This window comes from Erinaceus europaeus, chromosome 2, assembly GCF_950295315.1.
Source record: "Erinaceus europaeus chromosome 2, mEriEur2.1, whole genome shotgun sequence".
NCBI classification, from domain to species: Eukaryota; Metazoa; Chordata; class Mammalia; order Eulipotyphla; family Erinaceidae; genus Erinaceus; species Erinaceus europaeus.
This window is the reverse complement of record NC_080163.1, coordinates 141,449,805-141,476,435: the sequence shown is the minus strand read 5'-3', so window position 1 is coordinate 141,476,435 and position 26,631 is coordinate 141,449,805. Positions and strand designations below refer to the sequence as shown.

General features: G+C 44.7%; 3 protein-coding genes across 9 annotated transcripts in view; 2 read left to right on the top strand and 1 right to left on the bottom strand.

Annotated features, from left to right (window-relative positions):
- Nucleotides 1–5,406, top strand: part of CKLF (chemokine like factor) — a 36,501-nt gene extending 31,095 nt beyond the window's left edge. For 6 of the 7 annotated variants that reach the window (XM_060185406.1, XM_060185408.1, XM_060185404.1 and 3 more), the window contains 2 exons: nucleotides 59–157; nucleotides 4,208–4,642. In XM_060185406.1, coding sequence (XP_060041389.1) covers nucleotides 59–157; nucleotides 4,208–4,552 — 444 coding nt within the window. In that variant the 3' untranslated portion in view covers nucleotides 4,553–4,642. Of the gene's footprint in view, nucleotides 1–58; nucleotides 158–4,207; nucleotides 4,643–5,335 lie in introns of those variants that run through there. The other variant, XM_060185405.1, reaches the window with a different exon arrangement.
- The window catches only part of CMTM4 (CKLF like MARVEL transmembrane domain containing 4), a 533,141-nt gene that overhangs the window by 419,988 nt on the left and 86,522 nt on the right, over nucleotides 1–26,631 (bottom strand). The gene's annotated exons all lie outside the window — the stretch shown is intronic.
- On the top strand, nucleotides 4,762–16,357 carry CMTM2 (CKLF like MARVEL transmembrane domain containing 2). Its single transcript, XM_007517791.2, has 4 exons — nucleotides 4,762–5,228; nucleotides 5,336–5,494; nucleotides 14,672–14,773; nucleotides 16,045–16,357. Exons 1-4 carry the CDS (start codon nucleotides 4,926–4,928, stop codon nucleotides 16,297–16,299), a joined length of 819 nt encoding a protein of 272 aa, XP_007517853.2. The 5' UTR covers nucleotides 4,762–4,925; the 3' UTR covers nucleotides 16,300–16,357.

Here is a 26,631-nt window from a genome sequence, read left to right as displayed (position 1 = left end):
AAATATTTTATCAATTTTTTTTCATGTTAAGATGACTATTTTCAATTGTGTTTTACAGGATCTTATCAACAGTTTCATTACATCTGTCTTCCTTTTAGTAGTTGCTGCTTCGGCAATAAAAGAACAGCAGAGAAAGCAATTATTTTTTACTGGAGGGGTAAGTGGCCTTTGTGATTCAATTTTAAAATCAGTATTTCAAGACTCTGATGGGGGAAATTGACAAGTCTCCATTATTGTTTCATTTACAGAATAGTTTCCCCACCATTCTGTTCTTCTCTTTTTGCACAGCCTTTAGGAAGTATAAGAGGATGCACGCTCATGTAAATTTTCATTCTAATACTCAATCTCCGAATGAATACAAAAATAAGTCTGTGGAGCTCTTTTTGTGAATCATATACACACTCTTTTTTTAATGTTGCAATAAGGTGTGCTTGTCTATAAGTAGAACTGTTTCTTTTTACTAGAGAATTATATCAGACTCACATGAAAAGATATGAGAGTAGACCCACCAAATAATAGTAATAGTTTAGTCTTTGTTATAGACATAATTTAGTTTTGAGATAAGTTTAGATAATTATGCACCTTTATTGAAAATACATTCTAAATGTTATTTGCATTTCAGTTCTTTCAGGGAGAGAATTCCAGTGTTTTTCTACATGTATATTATTGAAGTGTTGGCGAACATAACTATAGTTTATAGATGGCCTGAAAGTAAATAGAAACTATGAACATATGCTTGTATGTATATATAAATACATATACAAAGTTGTACATTTTTCTGACTTGGCAGACAAGTATGTTTCAAGGGAGAAAGAATTATATTTTGCTTACTGTTTCATTAGTCCAGTGAAGACTTCATTTTGGGAGCCTGATATATTTGTGGAATTTTTAATGAATAGGAGGGAAGGAGAGGAAGTTGGCTAACTATTGTATTAGATACTTATTAGCTGAGGTCTTATCTATGACAAGATTGGCTAATTTATTCATCTTTTTTATTTACCCAAAATTATATCTTAACAGTATATACACTTTAATAAATGTATCATGAGGGATCCTGCAAGATAGCTCAACTGATGGAGTACCTGCTTTGCCTGCACACAACATAGATTTGAGCCCCAGCATACCTCATGAAAGCACGAATGCACTGGGGCAAGCTTCGATTCTTATATTGGGGGGGGGTCTTAATGCTGGAAAGGTGGAAATCGCATATGTTCAAGATCCAAGAGTCAAAAAAACACAAGGGTTAAGCGCATGTGGCGCAAAGCACAGACCGGCATAAGGATCCCAGTTCAAGCCCCCAGCTCCCCACCTGCAGGGGAGTCGATTCACAGGCGGTGAAGCAGGTCTGCAGGTGTCTATCTTTCTCTCTCCCTCTCTGTCTTCCCCTCCTCTCTCCATTTCTCTCTGTCCTATCTAACAACAACAACATCAACAACAATAACAACTAAAACAACAATAAAAACCACAAGGGCAACAAAAGGGAAAATAAATATAAGGAAAAAAAATTTTTTAAAAAACACAAGTATCATGAATTTCCCTGAACATTTTGAACTGCCTATCTAGAATGCAAACTTGAAGTATTACTTTTACAATATATCAAAGCTTTCATCTTTTTTCCTCTGTGTCTGCACTCTGATTCCACCATTCCTAGTGGCCTTTTTTTTTTTCTGTTTTATTCAATAGGGCAGAAAGATATTGGGGGGGGGGGAGATAGAGAAGGAGAAAGAGAGACATCTGCAGACCTGCTTCACCACTTATAAAGCCTCCCTGCTGCAGATGGGGAGTGGGGGTTCAAACCTGGGTCATTGTGTGGGTCCTTGTACATGGTGCTATGTGCACTTAATAGGCTGCACCACTTCCTGGCCCCTCAATTCTTTCATCTTGCGTGGTATACTATACATAGCAGTAACTTTATTTGGAAATATTTAAAGACAGCCATGTCAAATAAATAAGGTAATCAATGTGTCTTGGTTCATTTGAATAAAATCATACTCATTAGCTGAAGGAAAAAAATAAAAGGATGAAAGTGGAAGAAAGTGCATTGTCAAAAGTGAGTGACAGGAAGGAAGGAAAGAAGTTCCCCCACCATGTCAGGCTAAGTATCTTCTGATTTAATCACTGTAACTCTCATTTCTACAGATGTGGGAGTGAGGTTAAATATCTAGCTCTGGTTAAATATCTTCACCTGAAACATAAGGTTGGGACAAACTGGGATTCAAATCCTTATCATATGAAAAACACTATCAGGGGCCAGGTAGTAGTGCACCGGGTTAAGCACACATGGTGCAAAGCACATGGACCATCAGACCAGCATAAGGATTTGGGTTCGACCCCTCAGCTCCCCACCTGCAGGGGGTTTGCTTCACAAGCGATGAAACAGGCGTCTATCTTTCACTCCCGTTCTTTGTCTTCCCCTCCTCTTTCGAGCTCTCTCTGCCCTATCCAATAATAACAAAAGCAACAAAATGGAAAAAAAATAGCCTCCAGGAGCAATGGATTTATAGTGAGCCCCAGCAATAACCCTGGAGGCAAATTAAAAAAAACTGACAAATAAAGTGATTTGAAGACAGGTAGTGGGAGCAGGGGAACTTTGGTTTAAGGAGTTAAACAATGGAATTTTTTTATATTTATTTATTTTCCCTTTTGTTGCCCTTGTTGTTTCTCATTGTTGTTGTAGTTATTGTTGTTGTTGATGTCATTGTTGTTGGACAGGACAGAGAGAAATAGAGAGGGGGGGAGACAAAGAAGGGGAGAGAAAGATAGACACCTGCAGACCTACTTCACTGCTTGTGAAGCGACTCCCCTACAGGTGGGGAGCCAGGGACTTGAACCAGGATCCTTACTCCAGTCCTTGCGCTTTGCGCCATGTGCGCTTACCAACTGTGCTACCAACCAACTCCCACCATGGGAATTTTTTAAAAAAGTTAAATAGGAACAAAATGTCATGGAGAAAAAAATTGAAGTGTTTTCATTCATTTTATAATCACTAATTCATTTAGTGAATATTTGTGAATCCTACTGGATTATGCCAGACCTGAACTCAGTGTTGGGGATAGACTTCTTTCCCCTGGAAAAAGATATAAGACATTTAGTTGCCATAAGACATTTAGTTGCTATAACATACTAATTGCCATAAGACATAACTGGGGGAAAAAAAGACAACTGAAAAGACCTATCATTATAGCTATCAGAGAACAAGTGTCAAAAAGAGAAATATCAAAACAGGTGGGAGTCAGAAACCAGCAGGAATATTGGGTACTGTGGATTCCGTCTTCCATATATACTAATTTAACTACCAAGCCTTTTTCCTAGCTGCCAGGAACCACTCCTCTCTTCAACTGCTATCTGGATGGCAGGGTCTCCCACTATCCCCCACTGGTCTCCCTGCCTCTAGCCTGGTTCACATTCATTCAATTCCCAGCTACTGTATGGGAATCCACCCCCTAACCTCTCCTCTAGAGAAGGTTCCAGAAGCTGTGCTTCCTTAGCTACATGGGTTTCAGCCACACCTGATTCCTTGGAATCCAATACCTGAAGTTCTCTTCCTCCCATATGGTCCTTGGAAACTCCCTTCTGCCCCCCCCTTTTTTTTGCCCCTAGGGTTATTGCTGGGGTTCAGTGCCTGCACCACGAATCCACTGCTCCTGGAGACCATTTTTTTCCCCTTTTGTTTCATTTGTTGTCCCATCATTGTGGTTATTATTGTTGTTGTTGTTGCTGTCGTTGGACAGGACAGAGAGAAATGGAGAGAGGAGGGGAAGACAGAGAGGGGGAGAGAAAGATAGACACCTGCAGAACTGCTTCACTGCTTATGAAGCAACTCCCCTGCAGGTGGGGAGCCCGGGCTCGAACCAGGACCCCTACACCGGTCCTTGTGCCCCTTTTGCCCTTTTAAACACAATCTGAGTCACTTCCCCTGAGAGGCCTTCTCAGGAGCCCACCCCTTGCTGGAGCCTACGACTTGCTGGAGCCTTCTAAGGCCAGTGATTTTCTTTGCTTAATGCCTCAGGCATCAAGTGAGGTGGTTACTGGCAGCAAAACCCATCAACTCCAATGTCATTCCTCTCTGGAAAGCACCAGTTATCTGGACAGATACTTAAAAGTTGTGGAAAGTCATAGGGGCCCCGACCAAGCTGGGATGGGGAGATGGAAGACTTGCTGCTGAGCGGTAGGATGACCCTCCCCCACCCCTCCTTATGTCTGGCAGATGCTGTGTCTCATAGCAGCACTCCTGTGTATCATCGATGCAATTTTGGTCACCAGGGGGATGAGGAATAAACTGAAGAAACTCCTGGGATTCAAAGTCGAAACCCAGCAAGTGCGGGTTGTGAAGGAAATACCAGAGAAAGGAGCCACCAAGGTCCTCTCCCGAACAGTCATCACTTCGTCCACCCCGGCTGCACCCACTCAGCCACCCGGCCCGGCCCCAGCACCCACTCAGCCACCGGGCTCAGCACCTACGAAAGCTGTGTCGCGAGCACCCTCACCGACCTCGATGGCACCGCCACGGGCACCCACGAAAAGCACCAAGAGGCCATCCACACGGACCTAAGTGTGGGTGCCTCACTGTCCCCAGCACACCCCCAGGATGTTACCCCCTGAGGGACACCGGTGGTCATAAAGTCAGAGCTGAGTCACAAGGCCTCTGCATCCTCCTAGTGTTGCCTAGGGGTGCGGCGAGGGGCGGGGCGGGAGGCGGCAGCCAGGGGGTACCAGGCTGGCCAAGCTGCAGCTGCAGGGAGGGCGCTGCGGGAGGGCGCGCGGGAAGGCTGCGGGGCGTTGGCTTCGGCCGGTCCTTCTGTTAGCTGAGGGTGGCCTCTGAGCAGGTGGCTTAGGGCTCAGGTCCCCCAGGGCTGTGTGGGGTCAGCTGCACCGGCCAGAGCTGGGGGACCAGACGCTGAGAAGCCGAGAAGCCCCAGGTCCCGATGGCACCAAAGCCCAAGGCTGCCCCCAAGGGGGGAGCGGCACCCCCGCCCGCCAAAGGGGACGACAAGAAAAAAGACGACAAGAAAGACAAAAAGGACGAGAAGAAAGACGAGAAGGCAGAGGAGAAGAAAGAGGAGAAGAAAGAGGAGAAGAAAGAGGAGAAGCCCAAAAAGCCCAAGTCAGTGCAGCCCAAGGATGAAGTGGGTACGAGGAAAGGATGTCGCCGCTACAAATGGGAGTTTAAAGACAGCAACAAAAAGTTCTGGGTTATGGGCCATGCAGAGGTCAAGCTCCTGAGCATAGTGAGTTGGGTTGGGGAGTGTGTGGGGGGCGGCGGAGTGGAGGGTTCCAGGAGACACGGGGATCCCAAGAACACTTTGCTGGGGCTCAGAGGCTTGTGTCTCCACAGGGCTTCTTGGTAGGGGCGTTGATAATGTTCACCGGAATCAACTTGCACCCCCTCATCACGCTGGTCATCACCATGGAGATCTCCATCTTCTGCTTCTTCTTTATCGTCTACACCTTCGCCATCAGCAGATACTTGTCCTTCATCCTGTGGCCTGTTACCGTAAGTGAGGGCTGGTGGGGAGCCCCTGGGTCTGATGCGGGATTCATATCCACAAATGACTGGAAAGAGGTCACTTTCTATGTGCATCTCCTGGGACTGAACTCAACAATGTCAGGTAGGGCTGCCTCAGGGGTAACTGAAGTTAATAGGAAAGGCTCTGGAAAAGTTTAGGGATTCTTGCCTACCTGGTGGTCAGAGAAAGAGGTCTTTACTTTCTTGAGTTTTGCTCTCTTATGGGAGTAGGGTATAGCCACCGGTTTGTCCTGTGACAGTCACACCTGACTGGAGGAATCCCCACAAATGGTACTGTATTCCCAGAACTCAAAGAAACCAGTTTCTTCCCATAAGTTAATAATTTTTATTTTGTTTATTTGTTTGCTGTACTGGATGCCAGGGTTCTGCACTTGCAGGATTCCTGATTTCTACATTCCAGTGCATATTTTTATAGAGACAGAGAGAGAGAGAGAGAGAGAGAGAGAGAAAGAGAGAGAGACCACAGCACCAAAGCTTCCTTAAGTACTGGACTGGACTTGAATTTTGGTTGCATGCATGGCAAAGTAGCACACTATCCAAGTGAGCTATTTCTCCAGCTTGGACGACTGTTTTTAATGATTTTAGATGGGGGAGAGAAAGGGAGACCTCAAAATACTGTTCCACTGCCTGTGAACTGTCCTCTGTCCCCAGGTCTTCATGTAGGCTAAAGGATGTGTTCTACCAGCTGAACTATCTTCCAAACACATTTACTTTAAATCACTTCTAAATCAACCTTCGACCACCAGTGCACATCCCTGTAAATAATGTTAATAAAGCTCAGAAGTTGCAAACAGGGAGTTGGGCGGTAGCGCAGCGGGTTAAGCGCAGGTGGCGCAAAGTGAAAGGACCTGTGTAAGGATCCTGGTTCGAGCCCCTGGCTCTCCACCTGCAGGGGAGTCTCTTCACAAGCGGTGAAGCAGGTCTGCAGGTGTCTGTCTTTCTCTCCCCTCCTCTCAGTCTTCCCCTCCTCTCTCCATTTCTCTCTGTCCTATCCAACAACAACATACCAACAACAACGACATCAATAATAACTACAACAATAAAACAGCAAAGGCAACAAAAGGAAATAAATATTAAAAAAAAAAAGAAGTTGCAAACAGCTGTCTGTTAAAATGGGATCTAGTTATTCCACTACCCCTAGTCTCCGTCTTCCCATCTGCAACACAGGCACAATACTCATCCTTCCTGGGTTGTCCCAGAGGGTCACATGTGATGTGCTTGACATGGTGTCTGGGAACTCCTGGGCTGGAATTCCTGCTCACCATTGTGTCATCACAGAGGGCACACCCACCTAACTCATACACACTGCAGATCTGCTTCACTGCTTGTGAAGTGACCCACCCTGTAGGTGGGGAGCCCAGGGCTCAAACTTCAAACTGTGATCCTTACACCAGTCCTTGCTCTTCATGCCATGTGCCCTTAACCTGCTGCGCCACCACCTGGCCCCTCTTGTCTTCTTTCTTTTAAATCAATTAATTAATTTTTTGCCTCTAGGGTTATCACTGGGGCTTGGTGCCTGCACTATGAATCTACTGCTCCCGGAGGCCATTTTTGTCCTTTGGTTGCCCTTGTTGTTTATTGCTGTTATTATTATTATTGTTGCTATCATTGTTGTTGGATAGGACAGAGAGATATAGAAAGAGGAAGAGAAGTCATGGGGAGAGAAAGATAGACACCTGCAGACCTGTTTCACCACTTGTGAAGTGACCCCCCCCCCCGAGGCAAAAAAAGAAAGAAGAAAAAAAAGAGAAGAAAAGAATGGCCACGGGAAGAGATGAAGTCATTGTGCAAGCACCAAACTCCAGCAATAATCCTAGTGGCAAAATAAAATAAATTGGGAATAGAAATGACATAGCACAACATAATTAAACCCATATATAACAAACCCACAGAAATATCATACTCATACTTAGGTGAAAAACTAAAACATTTCCCTCTAAGATCTGGAATGGCACAAGAATATCTATTCCCATTATTCACACTCATTCAAAATGGTCCTACTCCTAGCCATAATAGTAAGGCAAGAAAAAGATATAAAAGTAATCTCAATTTAAAGAGTTGTTAATCTATTGCTATTTGCAAATGACATCATAATGCACACAGACTCCACAAATACGCTATTAGGAACAATGAAAAGATTCTGTAAAGTGGGGGCCAGGTGGTGGCACACCTGGTTGAATGCATATGTTACAATGCAGAAGGACCTGGGTTCAAGCCCCTAGTCCCCACCTGCAGGGGGAAAGCTTCACAAGTGGTGAAGCAGTGTTGTAGGTGCCTCTCTGTCTCTCACCCTCTCTGTCCCTCCTGTCCCTCTCAATTTCTGACTGTCTCTATCCACTCAAAAAATAAAGATAATAAATGTAAAAAAAAAAGATTCTGTAAAGTGGCAGGATGCAAAATCGATATACATAAACCTTCTGCAATTCTGTACACAGAGTGGGAAGGAAGAGAAATCAAAGAAGCAATCCCACTGCACACATACACAAGTGTACACATACACAAAAGAATCTAGAAATATGGGGTTAGGTGGTAGTACAGCGGGTTAAGGGCAGATGGCGCAAAGCAAGAATCCCAGTTCGAGCCCCAGCTCCCCACCTACCAGGGTGTTGCTTGCCCTAGCTCCCCACCTGCCCCGGCTCCCCACCTGTAGGGGTGTTGCTTCATGGGAGATGAAGCAGGTCTGCAGGTGTCTCTGTCTTCCCCTCCTCTTTCCATTTCTCTCTGTTTTCTCTAACAACAATGACATCAACAATAACAACAATGGTAAACAACAAGGGCAACAAAAGGGGAAAAATAGCCTCCAGGAGCAGTGGATTCGTAGTGCAGGCACTGAACCCCAGCAATAACCCTGGAGGCAAAAAAAAAAACCCCTAGAAGTAAATATAACAATAGAAGTACAGTACCCTTACAGTAAAAACCATAGGGCACTGTTAAAGATACAAAGAGGGGGCCAGGCGGTGGCACATTACAGTGCACAAGCACCAGGGTTCAAGCCTCTGATACTCTTCTGCAGAAGGAAACTTTCATGAATCGTGAAGCAGGTCTGCAGATGTCTCTCTCTCTCTTTCTCTCTATCTCCCCTCCCCTCTCAATTTCTATCTCTATCCAATAATAAATAAATATGAATGGTGAAGCAGGTCTTCAAGTGTCTATCTTTCTCTCCTCTCTGTCTTCCCCTCCTCTCTCCATTTCTCTCTGTCCTATCCAACAACAACAATAATAACTACAACAATGAAAAATGACAACAAAAGGGAAAATAAATAAATATAAAAAAATTTTAATGTTCATTTTAGAGTGGGGGGGGGCAAGTGAAGAGATAGCATAGTGATTATGCAAGAAGACCCATGTCTGAGGCTCCAAAGTCTCAGGTTCAATTCCCACACTACTATAAGCCAGACATGAGCAGTGTTCTGGTATCTCTCTCGCTCTGACAAGAGGTTGATAAAGAAATCATAATGACAAGAAAAAAAAAAAAACAATAAAAAGAGGGCCTCGGTATTTCTTAGGTCACCAGGTTCCAGATGCTATCATGATGCCAACCAGACTTCCCTGGACAGATGACCCCAGCAATGTGGAGCCCTGCCCCACTAGGGAAAGAGAGGCAGGCTGGGAGTACGGCTCAACCTGTCAACACCCATGTTCAGTGGGGAAGCAATTACAGAAGCCAGCCCTTCCACCTTCTGCACCCCATCGTGACCCGGGATCCATACTCCCACAGGTTAAAGAATAGGAAAGCTGTCAGGGGAGGGGATGGGATATGGAACTCTGGTGGTGGGAATTGTACCCCCTCTTATCCTATGGTCTTGTCAGTGTTTCCATTTTATAAATAAATAAATTAAAAAATAATAATAATAATATGGAAAACTGGGAAATGTTATGCATGTACAAACTATTGTATTTACTGTCAAATATAAAACATTAACTCCCCAATAAAGAAATAAAAAATAAAACTAAATAAAATAAAGTAAAATTACTATGAGTTATCAAAAATAAATAAATAAATGAAAATAAGGGAGTCAGGTGGTAGAGCAGTGGGTTAAACGCAGGTGGCACAAAGAGCAAGGGCCTGCATAAGGATCCCAGTTTGAGCCCTCGGCTCCCCACCTGCAGGGGAGTCGCTTCACAGGTGGTGAAGCAGGTCTGCAGGTGTCTATCTTTCTCTCCCCCTCACTGTCTTCCCCTCCTCTCTCCATTTCTCTCTATCCTATCCAACAACAACGACATCAGTAACAACAACAACTACAACAATAAAAACAAGGGCAACAAAAGGGAATAAATAAATATAAAAAATAAATAAAGTTAGAACAACAACCACAAAAAAAAAGTGGACAAAACACATACAAAGCTTTCTTCCTGCAGGTGGGGGTCAGGGTACTGAATCTGGGTCCTTGAACATTGTAACATGCACACTCAACCAAGTGTGCTACCAACTGGACACTGTAGGCTCTTCACTAATACAGTTAAAAAATGATAGTCGGGAGTCAGGCAGTAGCGCAGTGGGTTAAGCACACAGGGCGCGAAGCACAAGGACCGGCATAAGGATCCCAGTTCAAGCCCCAACTGCAGGGGGGTCGCTTCACAGGAGGTGAAGCAGGTCTGCAGGTGTCTATCTTTCTCTCCCCCTCTCTGTCTTCCCCTCCTCTCTCAATTTCTCTGTCCTAACAATGATGACATCAATAACAACAACAATAAAAAAACAAGGGGAACAAAAGAGAAAATAAATAAATATAAAAATTTTTTAAATGATAGTCAATGAGGATTTGGTAACCACTGAGACAGTTTCCTTGACTTGTTTGCTTAATAAACACTTGATATGAAAAGGGGGGGGGGGAGTGGGCAAAAGACCTTTACAGATATTTCTCCAAAGAAGATGTACTTATGACTTGTGAAAAGATGTGCAAATCATTTATGATTAGAGAAATGCACATTGAAAGCACAAGATGCCAATGGCCTGCCTCAAAAGAAGATTAGAAACGTGCTGATGAGAATATGGAGAAAAAGGAATTCTGGTATACAACTGTTTGAGAAGAATAAAAACTGATGCAGACCCTATGGAAAATGGTATGGAGTGCACTTAAACAAGAAAAATGGAATATACCTCACTCAAACCTGTGTTGTACTCATGACAAGGCATTTGTGCTTCCAGATGTCTATCTCTCCAGCCCTTAAGACACACACAAACACACACACACACACACACACACACACGAAACTGTACTCCTAAAACATCTTAATATTGTAGCCCAGTATTAAGTCAACTGAAAAACAATAATTTAAAAAATAATTTTAATCAGCACAGGTGGCGCAAAGCGCAAGGACCAGACTAAAGATCCCGGTTCAAGCCCCCAACTCCCCACCTGCAGGGGAGTCCCTTCATGGGCCACGGTGAAGCAGGTCTGCAGGTGTCTATCTTTCTCTCCCCCTCTCTGTCTTCCCCTCCTCTCTCCATTGCTCTCTGTCCTATCCAACAAAAATGGCAACAATAAAACAAGGGCAACAAAAGTGAATAAATAAAATATTTTAAAATTAGTTTTAAAAAAATAATTTTAATTAAAGAATAAGTGGGGAAAAAGAACATTAAAATAAATGAAGATAAAGATAGGGAGGTGGCTCAGTAGGTGGAGCATAAGGTGCATGGGTGAGGTTCTAGGTTCAATCCCTGGCACTGTATATAGAACAATGCTCAGCTCCTCTCTCTCTCTGTCTCCATCCCTCTCCTCTCTCTCTCTCTCTCTCTCAACAAGTAAGTCTCTTTAAAAAATCATTAAAGACACAAATAAGAGCCCAAAGACAAGATAAGACATTGTGAGGACAACATGTATAACTTTTCAAAAAGTATAATGTCTAGAATCAAGCATAGAGTTACTCAAGTAAAGATGTTGATAGATGGGTTAAATAACAGACCACACAAAGCTGGAGAACTGGTGAACTGAAAGATGTGAAAATTTCTCAGAATGTGGCACTGAGAGGAAAAGGAAATATAAAAGAAGTTGAGCCGGGAGTCGGGCTGTAGCGCAGCGGGTTAAGCGCAGGTGGCGCAAAGCACAAGGACCGGCATAAGGATCCCGGTTCAAACCCCGGCTCTCCACCTGCAGGGGAGTCGCTTCACAGGTGGTGAAGCAGGTCTACAGGTGTCTATCTTTCTCTCCTCCTCTCTGTCTTCCCCTCCCTCTCTCCATTTCTCTCTGTCCTATCCAACAACGACAACAACAATAGTAACTACAATAATAAAACAACAAGGGCAACAAAAGGGAATAAGTAAATAAAATAAATATTAAAAAAAAAATTTTTAAATACAAAAGAAGTTGAGCCATAGAATAAGGAATGAGACAGTCCATCATAAGCTTCATAGATAACCTAGAAGAGGCTCAAGATATTGGAGTTGAGGCAATACTGAAGGTGATAACTGAGAATCTTCCAGACTTGGTGAGAATGGGAGCATTAAAATGGTCGAAGTCACTTTCTGGCACTGCCAAATCAACTGGAGCTATTATTATATCAACATTAAGTGCTGATTTTTTCAGTTGATAACTATGTATGACCCACCAATGATGTTATAAATATCCTAATGGTCCTTGGCAGAAAAGAGATTCCCCACCCCTGATCTAAAGGAAAAAAAAAAAAAAAGTGGCTGTCAGGAACAGTGAGGTCATGCAGGTATGGAGCCTCTAACCTAACCCTAGTCACAATAAAGAATTTAGTAGTGATAGTTCCAGGAAGAATATTATTATTTATTCAGCTACAATCACCAGCAATAAGTAGATGATAGTATTGGAGAAATAGGAAGGTTTTTTGTTTTGCCACCCGTGTTATCACTGATCCTACATGCCCAAATGACTACACCATTTCCAGCAGTCTTCGCAGTATTTTTTTTAATAGAGGATGAGTAACAGAGATAAGAGGGTAGGAGAGGGAGAGAGACAGAGAGGAGGGACACCTACAGCACTACTCCACTGTCCTGAAGTATCCCCTAATGGTTAACCCTAGTGGCAAAATGAGCCTTAGGAGACATTTGAGGAACAAGAGGAAAGAGGTAAAAAAATTATTTAAGAAATAATGGTTTGGTAAGTGAAATAAGTAAGAAACAGAAGGATGAATATGTGATGATCTCACTCTCAGGCAGAAGTTGAAAAACAAGATCAGAAAAGAAAACACAAGTAGAACCTGAACTGGATTTGGCATGTTGCACCAAAGTAAAAGACTCTGGGATGAGTGGGTGGGTGGGGAGAATACAGATCCAAGAAGGATGACAGAGGACCTAGTGGGGTTTGTATTGTTATATGGAAAAGTGGGAAATGTTATGCATGAACAAACTATTGTATTACTGTTGAATGTAAAACATTAATTTCCCAAGAAATAATGGTTCGGGGGCTGGGCGGTAGTGCAGCAAGTTAAGCGCACATGGCGCAAAGTGCAAGGATCCCATTAAGGATCCCAGTTCGAGATCCCAGCTCCCCACTTGCAGGGGGGTCACTGCGCAAGAAGTGAAGCAGGTATGCAGGTGTCTTATCTCTCCCCCATCTGTCTTCCCCTCCTCTCTCCATTTCTCTCTGTCCTATCCAACAACAGCAGGTATATTAAGAGTAATATTAATAACAACCACAACAAGGACAGTATCAAGGGCAACAAAATGGGAAAAATAGTCTCCAAGAGCAGTGGATTCATAGTGTTGGCACCTGGAGGCAAAAAAAAAAAAAGAGGGGGTCGGGTGGTAGTGCAGCGGGTTAAGCGCACATGGCACAAAGCGCAAGGACTGGCTCAAGGATCCTGGTTGGAGCCCCCAGCTCCCCACCTGCAGGATGGCCCGGCTCCCCACCTGCAGGAGAGTCGCTTCACAGGCAGTGAAGCAGTTCTGCAGGTGTCTATATTTCTCTCCCCCTCTCTGTCTTCCCTTCCTCTCTCTCCATTTCCCTCTGTCCTATCCAAAAACAATGACATCAATAGCAATGATGATAACCACAACAACAATTAAAAAAACCAGAGTAACAAAGGGAAAAAATGGCTCCAGGAGCAGTGGATTCATGGTGCAGGCACCGAGCCCCAGCAATAACCCTGGAGGCATAAAAAAATAATAAAATTTTAAAAAAGAATGGTCCAAAACTTTACAAATTTGAAAAAAGATACCATCTACACATAAAAGATCACAAATAAGACAAACTAAAAACTGATCCTCACTGAGACTTTTTTTTTTGCCTCCAGGGTTATCACTGGGGCTCGGTGCCTGCACTATGAATCCACTGCTCCTGGAGGCTTTTTTTTTTTTTATAAAAAGGAAACACTGACAAAACCATAGGATAAGAGGGGTACAACTCCACACAATGCCCACCACCAGAACTCTGTATCTCATTCCCTCCCCGATAGCTTTCCTATTGGAGGCCATTTTTTCCATTTTGTTACTATTGTTGTTGTTGGATAGGACAGAAAGAACAGAGAGGAGTGGAAGACAGAGAGGGGAAAGACACCTGCAGACCTGCTTCACCACTTGTGAAGTGACTGCCCTGCAGGTGGGGAGCTGGGGGCTCGAACCAGGATCCTTGGAGTCCTTGTGCTTCACACCATGTGTGCTTAACCCACTGCACTACCCCGCAGCCCCCACTGGGACACATTTTAATCAAACTCTCTAAAGACATAGGCAAACTATCCAAAAACATTTATTCACCACTGAGCCAACTTCCCAGCACCATTTTTAAATTTCTCTTTGGTTGTTTTTATTTTTTTATTTCACTCTCTTGTTTCATTTACTTACACTAAATTCCCTGCCAGCAATACCATCAGGTCCAAATCTAGAGAGAGGACTAGTCCTGAGAGCACAGCAAAGATGCAGGATGGTATTTAAGAAGGCCATTGCTGAACCAGAGCATATTTAACTAAATGAGTTTCTGAGAAGGAACAGGAACACATATAACCACGAATTACCCACTGAGGTGGGAGTGGACAAGACCCCATTAAGGTGGATAGAGTCCAGATGTGGGGGCATGGGTCACAGATATGTCCACCTAATTTTATATGTGTACTTGGGGGTGGGCTGGGGAAAACCAAGCAGAAGTTTAAGAACATTTTCCCCTGGAGGAAGCTGTACGATGTTGGGAGTGGCTGGAGACTCAACTCTGCTGTATAGGTTCACTGTCATGTATCCCATTTCAGGACCTTCTCAATGATCTGATCGCCTTCATTTTCCTTGTGGGGATCTTGGTATTTGCTGTGAAAGTTCGACAAACCTTGCCAATGCACTATTTTATCGCTGTGGTAAGTCTCAGTGACCAGCTATTTATTTGCTCAGAAATCACCTGGGGGTGGGGTGGGGTGGGGGCGGATTCTTTGAGCTCTTTCTATTTTGCTTTCCCTTCTTCTTCTAGCATTTGCCCTTCTTCCGTAGCCAGTCAACAGCGTCAGGTTGAGCCTGATGTAAAGTTTCGAGACCTCCTTTGAATCTGGAGAGGTGGCAGTCGTTGACTATGTGGGTCATAGTCTGTCTGGAGCCGCAGGGGCAGTTCGGGTCGTCTCTGGCTCCCCAGCGATGGAACATAGCGGCGCACCGGCCATGGCCTGTTCGATAGCGATTGAGGAGGGCCCAATCATAACGTGCTAGGTCAAAGCCGGGTTGACGCTTGCAGGGGTCTGTGATGAGGTGTTTGTTCTTTACCTCAGCTGACTGCCAACTCTGTTTCCAAGAGTCTGGAACAGAGAAGTTCAGTGTAGGCGTAGGGGACCAGATTGGGTGACGAGACATCAAGCGTTGGACAGGGTGGGTGAAGATATCCGCGTATATTGGCAGGTCCGGTCGAGTGTAGACGTGGGAAATGAACTTAGATGATGCCGCATCCCAACGAATATCTGGCGGGGCGATGTAGCTAAGAACTGGCAGCCATGGAACCGGGGTGGAACAGATGGTTCCAGAAATTATCCTCTTTCCCTAAAACCTTGGTATTCAAACAAAGGTTATAAGTAAAGTTGAGAAATGAAGTTTCCAGTGGGGAAGATATTTAAATAGAGACGACATCCAGGGAACCAAGCCTGGAAAGCTTCACTGTAAGAGGACAGGCCCTGGAACTGGGACTATCAGTGGGAAAGGGCAAACCAGAGTCTCCAGGATCTGGCAGTCTGAGAAGACAAAGAATTGTGTTGAACAGCACCTACTAAAATTAAGAAATGAGGAAGGAGGGGAGTTGGGCGGTAGCGCAGCGGGTTAAGGACAGGTGGAGCAAAGCTCAAGGACGGGCACAAGGATCCCAGTTCGAGCCCCTGGCTCCCCACCTGTAGGGGAGTCGCTTCACAAGCGGTGAAGCAGGTCCGCAGGTGCCTATCTTTCTCTCCCCCTCTCTGTCTTCCCCTCCTCTATTTCTCTCTGTCCTATTCAACAATGACAACAATAAGAATAACTACAACAATAAAACAAGGGCAACAAAGAGGAATAAATAAATATTAAAAAATTTAAAAAAAAAAGAAATGAAGGAACATTCTAGATTTGAAATGAAAAACAAAAGAGTAAGGTGGTGCATGATCCTTGTGTTTTCCAGGTCCTTATTGGTGTGGCTGCTCTATTTGCTCTAGTCGATGTATGTCTGCAAAGAAAGTACTTCAAAGGCAAGAAGATCAAAAGGAATGTGCTGATTCCTCCTCCAGGAAAGGGACCAGGAGAGGCAGCACCAGGCGCGGCACCAGGGGCGGCACCAGGGGCAGCACCAGGGGCGGCACCAGGCGGGGCACCAGGCGCGGCACCAGGCGCGGCACCAGGGGCAGCACCTGCTCCTGCAAAGGGAGGCAAGAAATGAGAACAGGAATTGCCTGTTGTCCCAAATGGCAGTGTATTTTATAAAACATATCCACTGCCTTCTTTGTCTTGTTTCTGCTATGGTGACCTTTTCCATTGTAATAACCACCTTTGATGGAAGAAGGCACTTCCCTTTAAATGGATTGTAAAACTTAAAAGTTGACATAAATATTTTGATCATTCAAGGAAAGTGACTGAAAACTCAGGTACAGAGAGAAGGGCCTGAGCTGGGTCTCGTAAGGCATTCCCAGGCGACAGGTGGTTGAGGCGACTAAAAGGGTGTGTGACGCTGGTTGTCAACCCAAGTCAGCCAAAGAGACCAGAGAAACAGACCAGTAAACAAAAGGATGCATCGTGTCCACACAGATATTTTTATTTTACATTCCCTTTAAAGTAGCCTGGAAGCCACTATGAGAAAAGTAAGGTGCTGACCATCTTGACCTTTACTTTGCAGTTTGGAGTTGGCAACCACTTGAAGTGAACATGAAAAGAGGATGGTGGGCGGGGATAGATAGCATAACGGTTATGCAGAGAGACTCTGATGCCTGAGGCTCCAAACAAAGTCCCAGGTTCAATCACCCACACCATTAGAAGCCAGAGCTAAGCAGTGCTCTGGTTATTAAAAAATAAATAAAATGTTTAAAAAGAAAGAAAGAGCATGGCAAGGTTATGCTCAGGGATTGCAAGAGCAAGACAGGCTGACATAGAGGCTGAGTAGAATGGGCACAGGGAGAATTTGGGCACAATACAAGATTATTTATATATATATAATATTATATACTATAATTATATATATATGAAAGATTTTATTCATTCATGAGAAATGATAGGAGAAAGAGACCATACCAATCTCCTCGCAAGGACTTAGCTGAGAGGGATTGGACAGCATTCAAGAGGAGGAGCTGTAAGTAAAATAGAGAGGGCAATTAACACACACAAAGACAAATGTACAAAGAATCAGACCACTGCTAAGGCCATAGGAGAAGTGGGTTATAGCCAATGGCTTATCTCTAGGGAAGTTAGCCAGAAAAACTACTCCATAAAGAACAACAAGGATCAAAGCTATCATCCTTCTTCTTCTAGCGTTTGCCCTTCTTCCGTAGCCAGTCAACAGCGTCAGGTTGAGCCTGATGTAAAGTTTCGAGACCTCCTTTGAATCTGGAGAGGTGGCAGTCGTTGACTATGTGGGTCATAGTCTGTCTGGAGCCGCAGGGGCAGTTCGGGTCGTCTCTGGCTCCCCAGCGATGGAACATAGCGGCGCACCGGCCATGGCCTGTTCGATAGCGATTGAGGAGGGCCCAATCATAACGTGCTAGGTCAAAGCCGGGTTGACGCTTGCAGGGGTCTGTGATGAGGTGTTTGTTCTTTACCTCAGCTGACTGCCAACTCTGTTTCCAAGAGTCTGGAACAGAGAAGTTCAGTGTAAGCGTAGGGGACCAGATTGGGTGACGAGACATCAAGCGTTGGACAGGGTGGGCGAAGATATCCGTGTATATTGGCAGGTCCGGTCGAGTGTAGATGTGGGAAATGAACTTAGATGATGCCGCACCCCGACGAATATCTGGCGGGGCAATGTAGCTAAGAACTGGCAGCCATGGAACCGGGGTGGAACGGATGGTTCCAGAAATTATCCTCATGGAGGAATATAATTTGGAATCGACCAAGTGGACATGGGGGCTACGGAACCATACTGGGGCACGGTATTCTGCAGTGGAATAGCATAAAGCCAGAGATGATGATCATAGTGTGGAAGCACTCGCGCCCCATGAGGAGCTGGCCAGTCTTGCAATGATGTTATTCCTTGCACCCACCTTTGCTGCAGTTTTTATGAGATGTTCGTGAAATGACAGAGTGCGATCGAGAGTAACGCCAAGATAGACTGGCTGGGCTTCATGCCGGATTCTCGTATCGCCAAGCTGCACATTAAGCTCACATGAGGCCGAGACATGGTGTAGATGGAAAACAGATGATACCGTTTTTGCAGTGCTAGGGATTAGTCGCCATTTTTTACAGTAATCAGATATCAGAGACATGTCTTTCGTGAGTGTTTCCTCGAGGATGTCGAACTTGGATGCCTGAGTTGCACAGCAGATGTCATCGGCGTAGATGAACTTCCTTGAAGAAGTTTCTGGGAGGTCATTGATGTAAATATTAAATAGCGTAGGAGCCAGAACAGAGCCCTGGGGGAGGCCACTTGAGACAAGTCTCCATCTGCTAGACTTGTCACCCAGATGCACCCGAAATCTTCTGTTTTGGAGAAGAAACGATATAGTGTTGGCCACCCATGGAGGCAGGCATCTTGAGATCTTGACTAGGAGACCACAGTGCCAGACCGTGTCATAGGCTGCTGTGAGATCAACAAAGACAGCACCCGTCTTTAAATTCTTCTGGAATCCATTTTCAATGTAAGTTGAGAGGGCCAGGGCTTGTTCGCAGGTAGATCTATCATAAGACCAAGCTATCATAAGACCAAGGAGAATCCATTCGAGATCTGACAATGAGCAGAACATGAGTTGGCTGTGGTACTCGGTCAGAAGGCTTCAGAGCTTCTGCCTGGCTCGCCATATAAAAGAGCACTTCTGATCCGAAGCCACATAAACTGACATGACTCCCGTATACAAGTGAAGTATAAGGAATTTATTCTTAATTTTGAAAGAGTGAAAATAAGGCCAGTACACAGACTTACACAGACAAAGACAAGAGACAAATCCTAGCTAGGAGATCCCAGGCTGGTGTACCAGATTTGGTCCCGCCGCACTGAGATTCTGAGGGTTGGAACCTGTCTTCTTTTAAAGGGAAAAGTGAGTGGGGAGTCTGTAGGGGGCTACGTGACTGAACTCAGGACAAACATTTCAAAACTAACTTATGGTGCCAGAGAGCAAGCAAGGATTTATAGAAGCGGAATGCAAGTTAATAGGTAATTCTTAAAGTACAATGGTAGTGGGGTATGGGGAACTTAAGTATCTCTTCTACAAACATTCCAGTTGACCATATACTCATTCCTGCCCTTGATTAGGGCAACAGGAGAAATCCTTTATTATATAGTCTTCATAAAGGGTTACTGTTGTTAAAATTCGGAGGCTCCAGCTGGCCGGGCTAGCTTTACGGGCGGGTAACAGAGACGACCAGAGACATACGGCTGGGCAGGGAAGCTGTATTTCTTTATTCAGGAACAACGATTCATAAACTAAACCAAACTAATCACCAAACAGAACTCTGCTGCCTCTTTCCCCGTGAGCGGCGCCACGCACTCTCGAACTCTTCAACTCTCCAACTCTCCAACTCTGGAACTCTGGAACCCTCTCGGGGTTCCTTGGGGCAGGGCCAAGCGGGCCCACGAAACTAGCAGGACTGATCCAATTTTCTTGGCGGGGGAGAGCTAGAACAACCCAATGTAAAGCATACAACAATTCTCCCTTTTTTTTTTTTTAACTAAATGACTACAATATCAAGGGTGTGGGGTGAACAGAAACCTATATCGTACAGGCATTTTAAAAAAAAGAAACTGGCACAAACATGGAGAAACATATAAGCAAGTAACAAGAACCAGTGTGCTGCCAAGGGAAGGCCTAAAGGGGCCATTTCTTGCCTCTGTGGGCAAAACTTTATCAGCTTAAAAAAAAACATTTTTTGTCTCTGGGGGGCGTACTTGCCTCAACAGGCATTTGTATGGGGGTGGGGAATGGCCTAGAGTCCCAAAGGCAGCTGGCTGCAATTTACTTACTATGAAACAAAACTTATTAGCATAACCATAGCTCAATCTAACGTTTTTAATAGAGAAGGAATTTGAGACTTTTACATATCAACAACGTCCTTTTAACTTTTGTTACACCCATTTAAGATGGAGATGTAACCTAGGTGTGTGCAGGAAAGGAAACCTCAGGCATGAGAATAATTAGCATAGCCATTTCTAATAGAGAAGGTAATCGAGAGTTTTACATATCAAGTCTATTTAACCTTTTGTTTAGACCAACTTAGTTAAAATATATTGATTGTTAACTAATTTTTACCTCAGACTTTAAATGTAAGTTAATTTTATCTTTATGAGAATTACGTTGAAAACCTTTTTTATTTAACTTTGACTAGTAAGAATTTAGCCTTAAAGTTATTGTTTACCACCAAACTTTAAACATACACATAAACATGGTCATTAATGCACAAGGAGAGAAACCTTTGTTACGAAGACATGTCATTTTAAACACGAATTTAGATATGTACTGTCTTAGTTGTTGGGGGGGTGCGTTGTCCAGTGGTGGTCTCTTGGGCAGCTTCACTTCTAGGAATTGCAGGTTGCGATCTCTGCACGAATCTCTGCGTACTCCAGCTTGTCTGTCTTCAGACCGGAGCTGAGGATCTCTGCCAGGATGTCCAGTTTCGGCAGGGAGCCCGGGGGTCCGGGAGGTCCAGGATCGTTCCAGAATTCATAGCACGAGGGCGGGCGGGCCAGCCTTGTAGAAGGCGTGGGCCTAGGTGTCCAGTGGTGGCGGCCATGATAGGCCGCTGCGGCCCTGCCCCATGGCCCTGTCATGTCTGCTGCCCTGCTCACAGTGGCCGAGCAGCGTGGAGGGATCACACGTCCAGTGCCCTGTGCCACGCGGTGGAGAGCCGGCTCCTGTGGGCTGGCCTGCGTGCTGGCATTGGGCTCCTGCGTGGTGGCATCGGGCTCCTGCATGTTGGCATTGGGCTCCTGTGTGCTGGCATCGGGCTCCTGCGTGCTGGCGTCAGCCTCCTGCAGGCTGCAGGGCTGCGGGCGTGGTGCGCGGGGTTGTCTGGGTGCAGCCGGCTGGCTGGCTGTTCTACCAGGTGGAAAAGGCAGCTCCGCACCTCACCTCTTGCCCGCTGGCTCTTCCCGACTCCTCTGGCTGTTTTGAGTTCACCCAAGCGAGTGGAAACCACAGAGTGGTCAAGAGATAAATGTTCCAGAAACAGCAAAACAGTCTCGTGAAGAAAGAGCAGAGGCCTTTGGAGATCTCTTCACAAGCAGAAAAGAAGGCCATAGTACATAGGTAGCCAAATTGTCTTCACTTATCTGAGAGATGTGCAGGTCAGGTCCAGGTGGGCGCCATTTGTTGTTAAAATTCGGAGGCTCCAGCTGGCCGGGCTAGCTTTATGGGCGGGTAACAGAGATGACCAGAGACATACGGCTGGGCAGGGAAGCTGTATTTCTTTATTCAGGAACAACGATTCATAAACTAAACCAAACTAATCACCAAACAGAACTCTGCTGCCTCTTTCCCCGTGGCAGCGCCAAGCACTCTCGAACTCTTCAACTCTCCAACTCTCCAACTCTCCAACTCTGGAACTCTGGAACCCTTTCGGGGTTCCTTGGGGCGGGGCCAAGCGGGCCCGCGAAACTAGCAAGACTGATCCAATTTTCTTGGCGGGGGAGAGCTAGAACAACCCAATGTAAAACATACAACAGGTTACTTCTACCTATTATGTGGGGAATTTCTAATGGAATCAACTTGGGGGACTTACTCCTTCACAGAATTGAGAGTCCAAAAATAAGCCCTACATAATACATGAAGAAAGGAGAGCTTTTCAACAAGTGGTGTGGAGAAAACTGGGTATCTATATGCAGAAGAATAAAGCAGGACTGTTGTAATTTAACTTAAAAAGGGGGTTGTGGGGCTGCGGCACGTAAAAGGATTCACAGTGGGGAACTGGGAATGGGTTAAACCAATACAAGGTTTATTAGGGTGAAACAGGTAAAAGGCAAAATAAGCAATTATCATTAAGGGTTGAGAGTACACTAGGTCCATAAAGTTTGAGTATAGTTATCAAAAGTTTAGTCCCATAAGATAAATAATTATCAGCTCTGGTAAAGGTTGCTCATGGCTGTAGAGGGGTCTAAAAGGTTACCAGTTAGCAGAGTCACACATGTTTAGTTCCCATGAGAAGTAGCCATGGCAGATACCTGTTGCACCTCTGCCGAGATGCTTCTGAACAGGAGAAGAAACAGCAGCCAAAAGAGAGGGACCTGCTCAAAGTCCCGTGCTTTTATACATTCCCTTCTCTGTGTATCCCGCCTCAGGCTGTCATTCGTATGCTAATAGTCCCAAACTCCTGTTAGGGTCACAATACAGGACCTCAGGGCCAGTGAAATAGCTCACTTGCATAGTGTGTTGCTTTGCCAGATATGTGACCCAGACTTGAACCCAACCCCCACCACACTGAAGGACACTTTGGTGTTGTGGTCTCTCTCTCTCTCTGCTGTCTCTATCTGAAAAAAAAGGAAGGAAGGAAGGAAGGAAGGAAAAAAGGAATAAAAAAGGAAAGGAAGAAAGGAAGAAAAAAGGGGGGCTTTACTGGGGGGATGCACCCTGTTAAGCACACAGTGTAAAGCTCCCCAGCTCCCCACCTGCAGGGGGGAGTCACTTCACAATCGGTGAAGCAGGTGTGCAGGTGTCTATCTTTCTCTCCCTCTATGTCTCCTCCCCTCTAAATTTCTCTTTGTTTTGTCAAATAAAAAAAATAGAAAGGAGTCAGGTGGTAGCACAGTTGGTTAAGTGCACCACGGCAGAAAGCTCAAGGACCGGCGTAAGGATCCCGGTTCGAGGCTCGGGCTCCCCACCTTCAGAGGAGTTGCTTCACAGGTGGTGAAGCAGGTCTGCAGGTGTCTATCTTTCTCTCCCCCTCTCTGTCTTCCCCTCCTCTCTCCATTTCCTTCTGTCCTGTCTAACAATGACATCAATAACAACAATAATAAGTACTACAACAATAAAAAAAACTAGGGCAACAAATGGGAAAATAAATATAAAAAAATTTAAACAAAGAAGTGTTTAAAAAAAATAGAAAAAAAAGGGGGGTGGGAATAGCCGCTGGGAGTGGTGGATTGACATTACAGGTAATGAGCCCCAGCGATCACCCTTGTGGGGAAAAACAAAACAAAATAAAAGGGTTGCTGTGAACACTTCCTTACAAGACTTTGTATAGATATTTGTTTTATTTTCTTGGAAGTGAGTAAACATTTATGAGTAAAATGCCTGAGTCATATGGTGGGCCTCTGTTTAATTTTTTTTTTTTTGTCTCTAGGGTTATCGCAGATGCTCAGTGCGTGCACAACAAATCCACTGCTCTGGAGGCCATCTTTTCCCCTTTTTGTTGTTGCTGCTGCTGTTGTTGGATAGGACAGAGAGAAATTGAGAGCAGAGGGGAAGACAGAGAGAGGGAAAGACAGACATCTGGAGACCTGCTTCACTGCTTGTGAAGCGACTCCCCCCTTTCCTGCAGGTGGGGAGCCAGGGGCTCAAACCAGGATCCTTGTGTTCGTCCTTGCACTTTGCACTATATGCATTTAAGCTGGTGCACTACCAGCTGGCTCCCATTTAACTTTTTAAGAGTCAGTCTTCCAAAGTGATGGCAACAATTTCTACCACTATCAGAAGTGCCTGAGAGTCCTAGCTGTTTTACATCCTCACCAGCTCTTAAATTATCAGTGTCCCCAGGGGTCCAGTGGTAGCGCAGCAGGTTAAGCGCACGTGGCGTTAAGCGCAAGGACCAGAGTAAGGATCCCGGTTCTACCCCCCCCACCTCAACCCCCCCCACCCCACTTCCCACCTGCAGGGCAGGGGGGGGATAGTGTCACAGGCAGTGAAGTAGGTCTGCAGGTGTCTCTCTCTCCCCACTCTCTGTCTCTCCTCTGTCAATTTCTTTCTGTTCTATCCAACAATAACAGCAATAATAATGACAACAACAAGGGTAACAACAAGGGCAACAAAAAATTAGAAAAATGACCTCCAGAAACAGTGGATTTGTAGTGCAGGCACCAAGCCCCAGGAATAATTCTGGAGGCAAAAAAATATATATCAGTGTCCCCTTTCATTAAACCATCTTACTAGGTATAAAGTGGTATACCTTATGGTGGGGAGTGAAAGATGGCTCACTGACACAGCATGCACCTTACGATGTGTGAGGACCTGGGCTTGAACCCTGGCATCACATGGGAGCATTATGGAGGGGGAATTTCACTGACAGTAGGGTGTTGCTGTGGAATCTTTTTCTCTTTTTATTTCTCTCCTATTTGAATTTTTTTTTATTGCCACCAGAGTTATGACTGTGGCTAAGTATCTACACAACCAATCCACTGCTTCCAGCGGCTTTTTTTTTTTTTTGGTAAAACAAATTTCGAGAGGGGAGAGTTGGGCAGTAGCGCAGCAGGTTAAGCGCACATGGCGCCAAGCCCAAGCCCAAGGACCAGCATAAGGATCCCGGTTTGAGGCCCCAGCTCCCCACCTGCAGGGGAGTCGCTTCACAGGCGGTGAAGCAGGTCTGCAGGTGTCTTTCTCTCCCCCTCTGTCTTCCCTCCTCTCTCCATTTCTCTCTGTCCCATCTAAGAACAACAACATCAATAACAATAATAACTACAACAATAAAAAAACAAGGGCAACAAAAGGGAAAATAAATATAAAAAAATTGGGGGAAGGAGATAGACAGAGATAAAGAGACAACAGCAGCACTGCTTCACTATTCATGAAGCTTCCCCCGGTATACGAGAACAGGGGGCTTGAATACCAGTCCTTGTACATGGCAATATGCTTGCTCTACTGGGTGCACCACTGCCTGGCTTTTGGGGGAAAAAAATTAATGAAAAATGTGACTAGGGAAAAAGTACAGTCATGCATGCATAAGACCTGGCTATGGAAAGAGAAGTATCTCACTGCATTTTTAAATGTCTGATAATACTGTACATACTTTTATTTGCTTATTGGATGTTCATGTATTTATTTGTTGAACTGCCTATTTAAATTGTTGGCCCTTTTTAAAAACATCCAAGGGGTGGTCCGGGAGGTGGCACAGTGGATAAAGCATTGGATTCTCAACCATGAGGTCCTGAGTTGGATCCCCGGCAGCACATGTACCAGAGTGACGTCTGGTTCTTTCTCTCCTCCTATCTTTCTCATGAATAAATAAATAAATTCTTTAAAAAAAAAAAAAAACATCCAAGGGGTGTTGAAATCTACTATTACTGTGTTGTTAATATATTGCTGTAGCTCTTTCAGTAGATGGTTTGATCTATTTAGATAGCCTCTCCTTGGCCATCTTTTTGGTTAATAATCATTAAGTCCTCTTGATTGACTGATCCTCTGAGCATTAATTCATGTCTATCCCTATCTTTTTAAATTTTATTTATTTTAAGGTGTATCATGTCAGATTGAGAATAGCTGTTCCTGCCCTTTTTTTGTGGTCCATTAGCTTAACTATTCACTCCTAACCTAGAGATAAAACAAAAACCAAATGGAACATTATAAATGGAAGAGTGGTACTGTGATTTCTTTCTCTCTCATAAAAAATAAAGGAAGAAGGGGGGGAAGGAACAATGAAATGAAGGAAGGATGGAAAGAAGGAGGGAAGTTAAATGCCCTGATACATGTTTAAGGCAACTCACAATTCTGAACCATAATTTGAGCAAGGTCTTCTGTTAGAGCCTTCATTTGACCTCTTTTCAGGAATAAAATCCAAACCCAAGGGCCTGGTCTTCTATGACCTGGCCCTGCCACTTCCAAACTGTCCCCTCATAGTCCTTGATTGAGTCCTTTCTTTTCCTCGTTTTCCCCACTAGGGCCTCCCTGGGGCTTCCTGCCTGCATGATCACACCATTCTCAGTAGATATTTTTCAGTAGAGGGTGAAAGCCAGAGAAGGAGGAGAGATACCACAGCACCTCTTCTCTATTTATGATGTTTCCCCTTTGCATTGTGCTCCCAAATAGTGGCATAGGGCTCAAACCTGGGTTCCTGTGTATAGTTCCAAATGAACTATTTCCTAGTGGTTCTTCCAACCAGTCAGATAACTGCTACCAGGAGTCACCTGGACACATTTAGTGTTTACTCACTCACTACTACCACCACCCCAAAAAAATCCAGGGGCTCCCCTGCATCCTGAACTTTTAGCACTGTGAATGAATGCATGAATGAATTCCTCTTAGCTAGAGAGGTCAGGTAAGTCTTCTCTAAGGAAGAAACAATATTATGATCACAGATGAATAAAGAGGCACTGATCAGATAATAAGTGGAGAAAGGCCATTCCAGATGGAGTCATCCACATGTACAAAGATCCTGAGAAAGAAAGCAGCATGATTTGTTCAAGAAACTGAAGAAGCTATGAGTGGGAGGAAGGAGCAACATGGAGTTATGATTTTAGTTATGATGCTCTCAAGATTTGGGGCGAGGGGATTCTACAGTGAGTCAGGATTTTTAAAGATTTGTTAATGAGAACTCAGAGCATCACTCAGCCATATGAGGTCCTCTTGCTTGCCAAGTCCACTCTTCCCCTGCGCTGCCATCTGGTGGCAATGAAGGATGATTTTAATATCCCTTAGCCAAAAGAAGAGTC

Excerpts from the sequence above, each read along its gene's own strand:
- CMTM2 (XM_007517791.2), top strand. The coding sequence starts at position 4,926 with ATGGCACCAAAGCCCAAGGCTGCCCCCAAGGGGGGAGCGGCACCCCCG. Across the intron at positions 5,495-14,671 it reads TCATCCTGTGGCCTGTTACC|GACCTTCTCAATGATCTGAT; the intron begins GTAAGTGAGGGC and ends ATCCCATTTCAG. Across the intron at positions 14,774-16,044 it reads TGCACTATTTTATCGCTGTG|GTCCTTATTGGTGTGGCTGC; the intron begins GTAAGTCTCAGT and ends TGTGTTTTCCAG.